Source organism: Gorilla gorilla, chromosome 14, assembly GCF_029281585.2.
Source record: "Gorilla gorilla gorilla isolate KB3781 chromosome 14, NHGRI_mGorGor1-v2.1_pri, whole genome shotgun sequence".
NCBI lineage: Eukaryota > Metazoa > Chordata > Mammalia > Primates > Hominidae > Gorilla > Gorilla gorilla.
Window position 1 is genome coordinate 125,851,992 of NC_073238.2, and position 14,649 is coordinate 125,866,640.

General features: G+C 48.3%; 1 protein-coding gene across 7 annotated transcripts in view; it reads left to right on the forward strand.

Moving 5' to 3' along the window:
* The first annotated feature begins 586 nt into the window (after nucleotides 1-586).
* Nucleotides 587-14,649, forward strand: part of ARHGEF7 (Rho guanine nucleotide exchange factor 7) — a 190,737-nt gene continuing 176,674 nt past the window's right edge. For 3 of the 7 annotated variants that reach the window (XM_055360713.2, XM_055360720.2, XM_055360722.2), the window contains exon 1: nucleotides 1,410-1,671. In XM_055360713.2, coding sequence (XP_055216688.1) covers nucleotides 1,507-1,671 — 165 coding nt within the window. In that variant the 5' untranslated portion in view covers nucleotides 1,410-1,506. Of the gene's footprint in view, nucleotides 1,672-14,649 lie in introns of all 7 variants that reach the window. The other 4 variants (XM_031001467.3, XM_055360726.2, XM_055360714.2 and 1 more) reach the window with 3 other exon arrangements.

The window sequence follows — 14,649 nt, forward strand, 5'->3', positions numbered from 1 at the left end:
GTCTTATCTCTGCCACTTGTTCGGCATCTGATCAGTAAAAGGGGACCATGATGGGAGGCGAGGCAGTAGACAGCACTTTGTGACGGTTCCTAACCAGTCGCTGTTATCACTGAGCACATTGTCCTCGTAATCCAGAATTCATACTGCCATTTGAATATTTTTTGTATTTGCAAAGAAAATTTTAACCACTTAACTCAAGGCTAGAAATAAAAGCAATTAGTGATTGCAAGAGAAATCCACCAGCAGAAGGCAGGGGGAGACGACTTAAGCCTCTGATTATTTTTGGAAGCTTTATATGCTTTCTAGCCTTTGTCATTGAATGGATTAATGTATGTGACTGGCATAGACTAAGTGCTTTGCTTGTTAAACTGCCCGCGGGTCACAGCGAGCAAACTGGGGGAGCGCCCAGGGACAGTGGATGGAGTGAGTGGAGACCCGTGTCCTTTTAAGAAGAGGGTCCATTTCTTCCTCGCATGTCAATGTGTGCGTGTCATCAGTTGTTCGAGGAAGCTCGCGCATGACGCGACACTTGCCGTCTGGGCTCTCCAGGTTCGGCCTGCTGCTTTCACAGCCCAGATCTTCGGCGTCCCCGAGACGCAGCCCGGCGCCCGGCCCGGCCCGGCCCTCTGCACAGCCCCACTTCAGGCCACGCCGTTTCCTTGACCTTCCCCCGGCAGGGTCTGAAGCGTCACCGTCCGTCTAGAGCAGAGTCACGCAGGCCCCTGCCCTGCCGGTGAGGTCGGCGCCGCGCTCCGGAGAGTCGGTTCCTCCCGATTCAGACCCATATGGCTTCAGATGGAACCATCATTTGTGTTCCGTCATGACCGGCTTGCAAGGTAGCAAAGGGAAACAAACGTCTCGTTTTCAGCCTGTCCCCGCCACCTTGAAATAAAACCGGCAAAAATAAAAAGAGCATTCTGGGAAGTACTTCATCATTTCAACGCTCACGAATTCAAAACATAAACAAAGGGTTCCGAGTGCCCCGGCCAGGGGCGCAGGGCGCACGGCGGGCCCGGGGCAGGTAAGCGCAGGTGCGCGCCCGCCCCCACCCCCGGGTCCCCCCGGCTCCCTCCCCATCCGCTCCCCGCTCCCCTTCCCCTTTCCCTTCACCGCCCGCTCCCAGCCGCCGCCGCCGCCCCGCGCACGGCCTGGAGCGGAGGCTGCGCAGGGCGCGGGGCGGCGCGGGCCGGGCGCGGGCCGGGCGGACGGCCGCGTCTTTCTTCTCCTGGCGGTGATGTCATTGGGCGACGGCGGCCGAGGCCGGGGGGCGGCGGCGGGCGCCCGCAGGTTCCCGAGCCGCTCCTGAGAAGGCGCCTGACAGCGGGCCGGGGCGCACGGAGAAGCGGGCCGGGCTGGACCTGCTGGGCCGCGCCGAGCCAATCGCCGGCGCCGGCCGCTCGATGGGCGAGGAGGCGGCGGCGGCGGGGGCGGTGGGGGCCGCGGGCCGGGCCGCCGCTCCGAGGTGAAGGCGCGCGCCCCTCCCCGCCTGCCTCCCGGGCCGCAGCGATGAATTCCGCCGAGCAGACCGTTACGTGGCTCATCACTCTGGGGGTGCTGGAGTCGCCCAAAAAAACCATCTCGGACCCGGAGGGCTTTCTGCAGGCGTCGCTGAAGGATGGGGTGGTCCTCTGCAGGCTGCTGGAGCGCCTGCTCCCCGGGACCATCGAGAAAGTAAGTCCCGGCCCGCGCCCCCGCCCGCGCCCCCCGGTCCGGCCCGCTGCGGCCCGGGATGCGCGCGGAGCACCTGAGGCCGGCCGCGCTCGGGAAACCCGTGCGCCCTCCTTTGTGCGCGGAGCGGCGGCGCGGCCGGCGCCAGGACCGTGGCGGGAGCTCGGGGGGCGCCATTGTGTGCGGGGCAGGGGGAGGGGGCCGGGGAGGGGGATCGGGGGGAGGGGCGGCGCGGGCGGCGGGGGTCCCCGGGAAGGAGAGTGCACCGCAGCGAGGAGACGGGGCTTCTGCGCCGCCCGAACGCTAAGTTGCCCCTCCGCGTGGGGGGCCGGCCCGGCTCCCTGGCAGCAGCCGCATCGGAAACCGCGTTCCGACGCCGTGCGGCTCACTCCGCTGGCTTTGTGTGGACAGTTCTTGCCGGTGGCGTTGCGTGAGTTTCGCTTCCCAGGTTAATTGACCGGTTGCTCTGTATTTTTAAAGAGGCACGCATCTGTAGCTGAGGGCTGCGCTGTGAAATGATCTACTACTTTCCCCTCGAGAAAATTCCCCACCTATCCGAGCCGAGAGGACGGCAGACACAGGGTCTAAGTCCTGGCACTCTTCAAGGCTTGTTTAAAATTCTAGATTTCGTTCTCAGGTCCCTCCCTCGTTCTGAACAGAACCTTTAGTCCTGCAGGCACTGCTTCTCCCTTCCGGCTGGTGGTTCCCAGGCTGGAGCGTGTGAACCCTGACCCGAATCTCTGGAAGTGATTAAAGTTTGTTTTCATCGCCCACAAGCCGGCCAGCAGGGCCGAGGAGGCAGGAGAGCTTCTAAAAACGATGTCTCCCTGTAGCTCAAAATACTGAAATCTTATTCCCAGGGTGTTTCTTCGGGGGGTGGGGTGGGGGTGGGGGTGGCCAATATATAGCGTTAAGATCGACAGTTATTTAAAAGGTGTTAAATATAGAAATTGAAGTGTACCATAATTAGGAAGAAGGATTTCAGTTTTTAAGTGGGGTGTATTGGCCCCCATACAGGATGACAACAACTTGTAAATAAAATGCCACGTAAGTGACTTGAAAAAGTAAAATGTTTAATTTTTTTCATACACATGTACATGTTCTCTGCTACATTTTAAATGAGGTCAGAAAACATTTTATTTAATATGAATTTGGCTTGCATTCCACTTTTAGGTATTTTTCTTACTTGGAACATCTTTATGAAAACAGAATCTGCATATTAGAGTGAATGGCTGCCTGCCTGTCCATGAAATAAAAATGTTCCTTAAAAATGAACCTGATGTCACAGTGAAATTATGATTTAAGACAGGAGGACTAAGGAGCAGGAGCTGACTTTCAAGGCATTCGAAATACTTTGCTGTTTGGATACTGGTACCTCTGGTAATAAAAGACAGATGTTGAAAAGTGTTGAAATGCATGCAAAGCTCACCAAAATAGGCTTAAATAAAATTCTGTTCCATCTCTAAGAGCAAAGCTTTAAGAAGTGTCATATGCTGTATTGACAAAAACATGTCGCCATCAAAGAATATGTTGTTTGGCATATTAACTGTATTAATATTGATTGGCCGACTTCAATAATCATTTTCTTTTAAATTATAGAAAGATTTTCCTAGAAAACCGTAGCATTCATTTCATCTCTAAAACAACAAAGAGAAGAACGAATAAAATGTTGAGCTTGCAGAAGCCAAGTTGAAACAACTCAACATATTCTAAAACTACAGTCATCTGGAAATTTCTTAGGTCAGAGCTGTTTTTGATTCCCCCTGAGCTCCAGTTGGTTTGTGTTAAACTGACTCTGCCACAATGAAAGTTTAATGTCAAGGCGGCATATTGTAGACACAGTTACTGGTTCTCGAGTTCAAAGGTAGGTTTTTGGAGTAAAATATTAGCCATTTTCTGCCTCTGAGATCCCTGTGTTTCAGAAGTTTTGTGAGCTTTTTCCATTTGCTAGGCAGAGTTATCTGGGTTTCTTTCTTTCTCTCTTTCTTTTCTTTTTCTCTTTCTTTCTTCCTTTCTCTCTCTCTCTCTCTGTCTGTCTCTCTCTCTCTCTCTTTCTTTCTCCCTCCTTCCTTCCTTCGAGATGGGTTCTTGCTATGTTGGCCAGGCTGGTCTTGAACTCCTGGCCTCAAGGGATTGTCCCATCTCGGCCTCCCAAAGTGCTGGGATTACAGGCGTGAGCCACCATGCCCAGCCAGTTATCTGGGTTTTTGGTGTTTTCATGCTTACCAGATAATCTATGCCACAAAGCACACATGCTGAATAACTTTTACTTAAATGTGGGAATGTGAGTCTGAGGATGGTTTTTCCTTAAAAAGAAGCATTTGGAAACTTAACTGAATGTTCATGTGGACATGACAGGGGCTTCACTTGACCTCTGCTGCAGGAGTGCCCTGACAGCCAGTGAGCGGAGGGCAAGTGGCCTGCAGCCTTCGCCACTGCAGGCTCACAACCTGGTATGGGCCATGAGGCTGGGGATGAGGGCAGAACTAAGAAACATGGCTGGGTGCCTCGGGCTTCCCATATGTCTTTTATTAAGAAACCATGCCCTAATGTGTTTCTTCCATTACGCTCATTTGTTCTGTTTCAGAGTTAGGAAGAGGGTGGAGGGAGCAGAGAGGACGTTCACGGCGTGTCAGATTCTTCTGCTCATTTAAAGGAAACTTTCCACCCAGGTTCCCGCTTTGCTTTTAAGGTGGAAGGTTAGACAGTGAGAAGATGGAATTATAAACTTTACATGAACAGTTCAGAAAAGAGACACTTTTCATTATACTGGACAGATGTTTTCTGCTGTAGGGGAGAGGAAAATGGGATTAAAAAGTTTTCCCCTTCTCTGTATCTGGAGATCCTGCACTTTGGTTTTCTCCAGGAGGGGTCAGGATGTTTGGCTGGGCTGCCCACGTCTTCGGCTTCCCACACTCCTCCCGTGAGCAGACGCTCTCTGAGGTCATGACGTCTAGGGAGCCCTGGAAGGCCTTTTCTCACAAATTCACTTTAAACATCCCTAGGGTATTTAGTCAAAGGAGGTGAAATCAAGATACATGAATTGTAGAGGATGGAAAATTTCTATAAGACTAATACAGCACATTAAAATCATGGAAATCATGAAATGCTCTTTTAATTTCACTTGTGAATGCAACAAATGAAGTCTCTTAACTCACTATAAAAAACTCAAGGAACTTGGTTCTTTCTCTGTGCGTCCCAGGAGAACAGAACACAGAGAACCTTCCTGTGTAATCCATGTGATGTGCTCCCGAGAGACCCTGGCTAGGTGTTTGTGGAACGTAATTGAAAATCAGACGCTGCCTCTGGTCTTAGTGCTGGATGTGGAGGCATTTGTCTCTCAGCTCTGGAGGCCCAAAGTCTGGGATCAAGGTACCTGCAGGGCCTCGTGCCCTCAGAAGGCTCCAAGGAGGGGTCTGTCCCAGGCCACTCTCAGGCTTCTGGTAGTTCCTGGCTTGTGGCAACACAAGTCCAGTCTTCACATGACATCTGTGCTGTGGTTTCTTCTCTGTGTCCAAATTCCTCCTTTTTAGCAGGACATCAGTGGAACTGCATTAGGGGCACCCTACCCCAGTATGGCCTCATCTTAACCGATTACATCTGCATTGACTTCATTTCTGAATAAGGCCCCATCCTGAGATACTGGGGGTTAGGACTTCAAAATACGAACGCTGGAGGAGCACAGCTCAGCTCATGACAGGTTGTTTCTACATTTGAACCAGATCAGTTTATTAGCTATTGATCTGATTGCACAATGCCAGGTGCTGGGGAGATTACAAAACCTAAATAATAGTGTCTTGGGGGTTCTAGTACAGAAAATGTAACTCGAAAGACAGGAACAGCATGAGGCAGAAGGAAGTCAAGAGTCGTAATGTCAGATATGGATGAGAAGGAGCAAAAGAATCAAGGAGCTGAAAAGACCAGCATTTGAGCAGGTCAGACCCAAGACTTTGCTGACGTGTGGGTAAGAATATGGTTTGCATTTCCCAAACTGTAACCTGGCAGCCCTAGGTGATTTTCCACAGGCTTGCAGAAAATCAGCAAATCTGATGTTGCATAGGAAAAAGGAAATACTTTTTTCTAGGTAAACTGGAGACTCACTTTCTGCTCAGTCTCAGGATTCTGGGGTTGGTTAGGGGCTGGGGTGGGGAGAAGCAGAAGTGCTCACCTGCTAGAAATGTGCCTTTTCTTAGGTCCTTTGGCCCTAAAAAGAACGTGGTGAGTGATCACATGTGGTGGTAGGGTAAGGTTCTCACTCAGGCCCGTGACCTGTAGCCGTCATAAAGACTTGTTGATTGGCTAAGTCACTTATAGAGAAAAGTTATAATATGGTATCTCCAGACTGTGTTTTTAAGGAGACTTCTTTAAACCCTGCAAACTGAATGATTGGTTATATGAAGTTGCTTCTAACTAAACTACTCTGAATATGGTTTCAGAATAGTGAATTTTGCAATAATAAACATTTCCTTTTGAAGCATGTGACTTTATAGTCCTGTCTCAACCCTGAACCAGTGTGATTCTTGTTTGGGTTTCAGGCCTAGGGAAGAAGGTAGCTGGAACTGCATTTGCTGGCTCACTAAAAAGAAAGCAAACAAACTGAAATTCAATTTAAATCAGGAGCGCCTGAAGAGATTTCCTGAGAACCAGACTAGAAACTAGTGTTTATGTTGGCATCACACAGACACAGGAGTGCACACACACAAGCATACACACACGCATACATGCACACTTGCACATGCATGTGCACACACGAACTTATGCACACACGCATGCATGCCTGCACAAACATGCACATACGTAAACACATGCATGTAAATACACATGCACACACGCACACACAGACACATGCGTGTACATAGACATGCACACACGCACACACAGACACGTCTGACGGGTTGAGGGAGTGGGGGAAGGAGTGCTGGCACATGTGGCATTCCATTTTCTCAGGGGCAGCTGCTCTGTGAACTTTCCAAGCCCAGTCCAAAGGATGCCATCTCAGGACCCGGCCCTCATTCTATTAATAGAAGTCACTCCAGAATCTGCCTGCTCGCCTCCTTTCTTTAAGCACTGCCTGCCTTTCTATACATCTTCTTAAAAGAGAATAAGATGTCTGCCCAGCATGGCAGGCAGCATGCTCCTCTCGTTTGCAGGCGCTGTCCCTCATAATATCCATACTGCAGATGAGGACCCTGAGGTCTGGCAGTTAGCTTTGCCCCAGGTCATCTGGCTGCACTCAGAGGCGGAAGATTCCAGCTCAAGACTGTGAGCTTTCCCATGGAAAACGACTGATTCTGCCACCTATACTGAACTTAGGGGAAGATTGGCAACCACTGCCTTCAGAAATTTACAAACCAGATCAGGAAACGAGATGGAGGCAGCAGTGTAACTGAGCACCCAGGCAGGACAAAAGTGAGGACTGGAGGGGGTGGCTCAGGTCACCGGCCACAGGGGCAGAGTGGGAGCCCTCAGGAGTGCCTGGAGCCACTGCAGGTGTCTCACTTCTCGGGACATCTGGAAGCAGCTCTGCCCTTCAGTGGACAGACCCCAAAGGCACCCAGGGTAGGGCCCCTTGCCCTGGGGGAACCTGCAGAAGCTCCTGCAGAAGTCTGTGTCTGGGCCTTTCTCCCCGGCCGCAGAATGTGGGTTCAGTGTTCCTGTGCCATCCAATAACTCACTGTAGTTCCTGGGCTTCCCTACTCTGTAGGGCTTACCAGATTTTCACTTAGTCCAAGATTTCAAACTGTGTGCATCTACACCACACACACTTTTAAAATTCAAGTACTATGTACACACGAACATCTCTCTCCCTTTAGAGGCCACTGATCACTCTAAAATGTAAAAAGTGGAGGCGATGGGGGCTGTGAGGTGAATGGGGGCAGAGCTGTTTGTTCTTGTGTAGGGTGGATTTTAGCCGTTTGGATTGGAGTGTTGTGTGGGCTTGACGCCCACGCGTCTCTCACTGCACGAGGGAGGTGGCAGAGGCACATCATCCCTTTGGGCACGCAACTCTACCACGTGCATCGCTGGGAGCTGGGAGGACTGGCATCCCCCAAACCCGCAGGTTCCTGCCTGGAGACACTGGGAGACCCGGTCCTCTGTGTGCTTCAGAGTCAGGCACACCTGGCTTTGTTCCCGCTGCCATTTGCTCTGTGACTTCCGGCACCTGTCTAACCTCTCGGAGTCCTAGTTTCTTCCTCCTAAAAATGAGATGAATGATATCCACTGGTGGGGGCAGTGAGGTCATTACCAGGGTAAATGAGTAGATGTGCTGGGCACAAAGTCATTCCTCAGTACGTAGTAGTTACTGTTTTGTTGAATGACACTGAAAACCTTCCCCATCGTGTCCAGAAGACTGTAAGCCAAGATTTGAACCTCAGAGCCATCCAAATCCAGGAACACTGGTTAATTCTCACAACAGGGCAGACTCTTGCAACTTTTGGGGGCTGGCAGCCTCTGCATCCCACTCTAGACAGACCACCATTGTCTGGGTTGGTGGGCCCGCTGAACGTGGCTTCCAGGGCCCTCTGGTCAGCGCCAGATCTGGGCGCAGCTGCTGAGTGCACACAGCTGCTGGTTGGGGAGCGGGAGGGCTGAGCGGGTGGACTCAGGTTTCGCTTATATAAAGTTTCATGCATCAGCAGGGCCGGGAGTCAGAGATGGGAAGTGAGGGCCAGCCTGCCCCACCTGGTGTCTGCAGAGAGAGGGCTTTGGGGCCGCCCCTGGGCCCACTGCTTCCCGGGTACAGCTTCTGACTTCTCCCTCCTTTATCAGTTCTGTCAAGTTAGGGTAGGAGAATTAATCTCTTGATGTTTTTATATTTCTAACTTTAGCTTTGAATTTTTAAGGTTTGATGCACCAGGCTGGCAGTTCTCAACCCTGTTTTTGCAGGATGGTGTCATGTCTGCTGGGGTCTCAAGGCGAGGGGGTGAGGGGAACTGAAATGGAATGTGTGCACAGTGTATTTCAAACACATGTATGTGAATTCATTTAATCATCCCTTTTACCAGGTTCCTATTGTGTGCGTGCTAGTGACCCACATCACACGCATGGAAGCGCACGCATGGATGCCAGCCATACCACCTCTTCAGGCAGGTCAGAAGAGAAATGCTAGGATCTTGGGTATAAAGTATTTGTGAGTTCTCAGGATGAAGGAATGTAGAGTCATCCAGCCCAGACGCCTCCTTTTGCAGATGGCTTCACTGAGGGCACCTGCATGTGGTTGTGTAAGCTGTGTACTGCCCGGTCTTGGGAGAACCGTTCACACTGTAGTCTAAGCGAATGGCTCCAAGGCCTGTGCTGGGAGGCGGCCCTGGGATACTGTGTATAGAGGTCAGCCTCCCAGGACACAAAGCAGAGTGGAGAAGGGTTGGGGTAGACGATAGAAGTGGCCCCAATTCTCCAACCTTCCCATGCCCCTGGCAAAGTGACCTTGTAGCGCCTCCATCAAGAGGTAGGAGTCTGCTTCCTCACTTCTTGAATCTGAGCTGTGACTTGTTTTGGCCAATGGACTGTGGCAGAAGTGGCCAGCGTTAGTTCCTAGCCCAGGCCTTGGAAAGGCTTGCACTTTTCTGCGCTCTCTCAGGCCCTGTGTCTACCTCCGAGGAGACCCCAGGGCTTGGATGCTGGTGGGGTGTGATCACATGGAGGAGAACTCAGTTGTCCCTGCCTAGGCCATCCTGGACCTATCCACAGCCAGCCAACCTCAAACATTGAAGAGAGCCCAGCCAGGGTCAGCAAGCTGCCTGCCCTGCCCAGAGCAGGCACAGCTGCACCAGCAGGCCCGGACCAGGCTGACTCAAGCCAGCCACAGAGGTTTACCATGGCCATAGATAACAAATCACATACACACACACATGCCCGTGCCATTCTTAACTAGGGGACATGCCGATATATGTAAATACATTCCATCCCAATCACAAGAGTGCTTGTACCTTTGTTTAAAATACCCTCTATATCCTTTATTTCCTTGATAATTTCCTCTCTAGTATTTTCTCTATTCTCATTTTTTAGAAATCTTATTAAGACTAATCAGAGATAATATCTATTGAGTGCATACTGTATGCCAGGCACTGTTCTAACGACTTTGCCCATAATAATGGATTTAACCCTCCTCACCACTCTATAAGGGAGGTGGTGACAGGATCGCCCCCCTTTTCAGATTAGGAAACGGAGCTCCAGAGCGGCTGGTAACTGGCCGTCGTTGGCTGGTGGGCTGCGCCCCCCCCGGCCCCGCCCCCTGCCCCTGCGGCCGCCAGGCCTGCTGGGTTGAGTCTCTCATTTGCTGACCTTTCCACTTGTATGTTTCTTCTCCTTTTGAAAGACATTTGCTTGCCTTTATCTCCCAACTTTTCTACTAACATTTTTTATTTTGACCTACTTTGGCTATTTTTTTTTTAATTTCTAAAAGTTCTTTTTTCTCGCTATCTGGTTTCTCTCTGTTTCTTCCCTTTCAGTCAGTCCCTTCCTGTTTCTGGGACGATTCCTCTCTTCCTGTGAACATTCATTACAGTTTCCTTGAAGGGTGCTTCCTTCCCTGCATTCACTGTCTCTGTTTCCTCTGAGTCCTCTTGTGCAATTTTTTTTTTCCATGTTGGAGATTTACTCAAACATCATGTGATCTTTCAAGTGTGAGGCCCTCAAAATGACCAGGAAGTCCTGTGTGACTGCTGGGGCCCAGGGACATGCAGGTCTCGCCGTGGGGCAGCCTGGCGATGCCCAGAAGTCTGGACCTGTTGGTCTCTTCTCCAGCAGCTGTGAGTCTCTCCAGAGACTCCTCCATCTGCTGCCTATCAGAGCAGTGTCCATCCTCACCTTGGCTCCTGTCCATGCTGGCCCTCTCCATGTTCTGGCCTCTTTGGTTCACTTTTCCCCAGAGAATAAGCCTCGGAGGGGGTGGCCAGCTGTGATGGGGCTGGGGCCCCTAGGCCTGCATCTGACTCTCAGACAGGTGGCTTGTCTACCACCTGGGAGGGTGCACTTGCCGCTGGCTACTGGGATGGGACCTTCCTAGTCTCTGCTGAAGCCCCACCCATCCTCCGTCTGCTCCCTGCCTTCATAATGGTGGCCTGGGGATAGGTGTCTTCTAGTTTTTTTGTTTTGTTTTGTTTTTTAGACAGAATCTCACTCTGTCACCCAAGCTGGAGTCCAATGGCACGATCTCGGCTCACTCCAACGGCCGCCTCCCGGGTTCAAGTGATTCTCTTGCCCCCGCCTCTCGAGTAGCTGAGGCTACAGGTGTGCGCCACCATGCCTGGCTAATTTTTGTATTTTTAGTAGAGACAGGGTTTCACCATGTTGGCCAGGCTGGTCTCAAACTCCTAACCTCACGTGATCTGCCTGCCTCGGCCTCCCAAAGTGCTGGGATTGCAGGTGTGAGCCAGTGCGCCCGACCAGGTGTCTTCTAGTTCTATTGAAGATCATGCTTGTGTTTCTTGTTCTCCTGGCTGTTTTGGAGGGATTTTTTTTCAAGAGAAGTGAGGCTGAAATAATTTTACTGTACTGCTTTGGACCTGGAATCTTTCCATTATGAGAAAAAGAGAGAGAGTGAGAATATATGAATGAATATCCATGTCCTACCCCCTGGGTTTCATATCTCTTCTTCTGAGTACTTTAAAATTACTAGAGAAAACAAAACTGAAAGCTGGTTATTTGAAATGTTCTTTTTTTTCTTGTTGCTTGGTATTTTGTGCATAACTTTATTATTACACTTGGAGCAGCTTTTTTTTTTTAAGGGGCTGGTGATCATCCTATCTTTTCTCTATAGAAGCTATATATAATTCAGAATCCCAAAAAGTGTATATAAAAGAAATGTAAGCCTCGTCCAGTTTATATTAAATTGCTTTTGTCTAAAATGGGCATCCACAGCTCCAAGTGTGTTTGGATTTGCGTGTTCTCTCGCCATGAAGCCTTGTTCTGACAGTGTGATCTGTTAGCAACGCCTTTAAAGTGGCCTGGTTTTGATTATTTGTAAATATTATGGCCAGTGATGGCTTTTCTCCCTCAATTCTGAGTGTCTCACTACTAATTTCCTATGCCAGAATACTTTTTCACCAATGTCCTGTCCTTAAAGTAGCTTAAGTTCATAAGGGACTTTTAAGTACCCATTTGTAGTTAGCAGATTTTTCAGATGTCTTTTGTTAGGAATACAGATTTTCTGAAAAAGCCTTTTGTTTTCTGAACACATGCCAAAAGATTGTGGCTTTGTCATTCACTTTAAGGAAGAATGCTACAGTGATTTTGATAGGAAACTGGGAGATTCAGAGGATATTCCTGGTTCTGATTGTGTCTGTTTGGCTCCTCAGGAAGAGGGAGAGCCTCACCTGCCCATGTGGAATCGGTCCAGGCCTCTGTTTACCTTGAGCAATGTCATTGAGGCTTCCTCTGTGGTGCTTAGGAAAGTGCCTTAAGACCTGGGTTTGTCTCACTGATCTCATAAAGCACTGGTGCTGGTGACAGATGTCTTCTGGTGGAAACACATTTTCTGGTTATAGTCGTCCCTATTTGTTAAGGATTTTTGTTTCTTTTGAAAATAGGCTTTAAGGCTGGGCGCGGTGGCTCACGCCTATAATCCTAGCACTTTGGGAGGCCGAGGTAGGCGGATCACCTGAGGTCAGGAGCTCAAGACCAGCCTGGCCAACATGGTAAAACCCTGTCTCTTCTAAAATACAAAAATTAGCTGGGCATGATGGCGGGTGCCTGTAATCCCAGCTACTTGGGAGGCTGAGACGGGAGAATCACCTGAATCCGGGAGACAGTGGTTGCAGTGAGCCGAGATCGTGCCACTGCACTCCAGCCTGGGCAGCTGAGCGAGACTCCGTCTCAAAAAAAAAAAAAAAAAAAGCCTTTAACAAAATAGAATATGGCCAAATTCTTGTGACTTGTGACAAAGGTTAAACTTCCAGAAAGTGCCCTAGAAGCCATAATTTTCCATGATAAGAGACTAGAATGGAATGTCTTTCAGACTTTATCAATTGATGACAAATAGAGAAAAATAAAAGTTCATTTATGGCACTTCTGACCAAGCTCATTTCCCTAGATTGAATCTGAGTAATTGCAATGTCAGCTATCTAGGGTTGGCTCTTCAAACAAATAACCTGGAGTCATAAGCACACTGTTTATGAATTGCTCAAATGAAATTCTGGGAGTGAGACACCACTCACCCTGCACATAGTCAAATCTTTTGTTGCCTGTAATGGAGCTTCCACCTTAAGAAACTAGAAAAATAAGGGCAAATTAAACTCAAATTAAGTAGTAGGAGAAAGAGAATAATAAAGAACAGAATGGAGATTAGAAAATTACTAGCGAGAACAAACAAAACTGAAAGGTGGTTATTTGAGAAGAATCAATAACATTGATAAACCTGTTTGTGGACTGATTAGGAAAAACAGGGAAAAGACAGAAATTACCAATGTAAGGAATCACCACAGATCTTACAGATATCGAAAGATAATAAGTGGATATGAAAACATTGTTTTGCCAACAATTTCTACAGCTTAGATGAAATGGATAACTTTCTTGGAAGACACGAAGCTCACTAAAGAAGAAATTGATAACTTTAATACCCCTACATCTATTACAGAAATAAATTTGTAGATAAAATTCTTCTCATAAAGAAAATTCCAGGCCAGATAGTTTCACTGGTAAATTCTACCAAGCTTTTAAGAAAAAAATAACTGTAATTTTACACAAGCTCTTCTAGGAAATAAAAATTGGGCCAGGTGCAGTGGCTCACATCTGTAATCCCAACATTTTAGGAGGGAGGATTGCTTGAGGCCAGGAGTTTGAGACCAGCCTGAGCAACATAGTGAGACCCTCCCCCCATCACTACAAAAAATTTTAAAAATTAGCTGGATGTGCCTGTGGTCCCAGCTACTTAGGAGGCTGAGGTGGGAGGATCACCTGAGCCTGGGAGGTTGAGGCTGCAGCGAGCCGTAATCACACCACTACACTTCAGCCTGGGTGCCAGAGTGAGACTCTGTTTCAAAAAAAAAAAAAAAAAAAGAAGGAAGGAAGGAAGAAAGATTAATAGTGAGGTTGTACTTCCCAATCCATTCTAAGTGGTAAGCATTATCCTGGTAACAAAACCTGACAAAAATATTATAAGAAAAGACTATAGGCCAATAACCCCTATGAACATAGATGTAAACCTTCAAAAAAATTTAGCAAATCATTTCAGCATTACATGTAAAAGATAAAATATCATAACCAAGAAGCATTTATCCCAGGAAATAAAAATCAATCAATACAATTCATGATATTAACAGATTAAAAGAGAAAAATCCAGAGGATTATCTCAATGGATGGCAGAAAAAGCATTCAATGCAATCCAATCCAACGTAAACTCTTGATAAACACTCCCAGTGATCTAGGAATAGAAGGAAACTTCCTCAACATGCTAAGGGGCATCCATGAAAACCTACAGCCTATGTGAGACTCAATGGTGAAAGACTAAAAGCTTTCCCCCTAAGATCAGGAACAAGACAGGGATGTTCACTCTTAGCACTTCTGTTCAACCTTACACTGGAGGTCTCACCCAGTACAATCAAGCAAGAAAAAGAAACCAAAGCCATCCAGATTGAAAAGGAAGAAGTAAAGCTGTCTTTATGTGTAGACTATATGATTGTGTAGGAAATTGTATAGGATCTACAAAATAGCTACTAGAACTAGTAAGTCAGCTGGATGTGGTGGCTCACACCTGTAATCCCAGCTACTCAGGAGGCTGAGGCAGGAGAATCGCCTGGACCTGGGAGTTGGAGGTTGCACTGAGCCAAGATTGTGCCACTGCACTCCAGCCTGGGTGACAGAGCGAGACCCTGTCTCAAACAAACAAACAAACAAACATACAAAAAACCAGTAAGTCAGTTTAGCAAGGTTGAAGGGTTAATATACAAAATCAGTTGTATTTCTATATATTAGCAACAAATGATCAGAAATTGAAATTTAAAATACCATTTACAATAGCAAAGAAATGAAAGAAAAGAC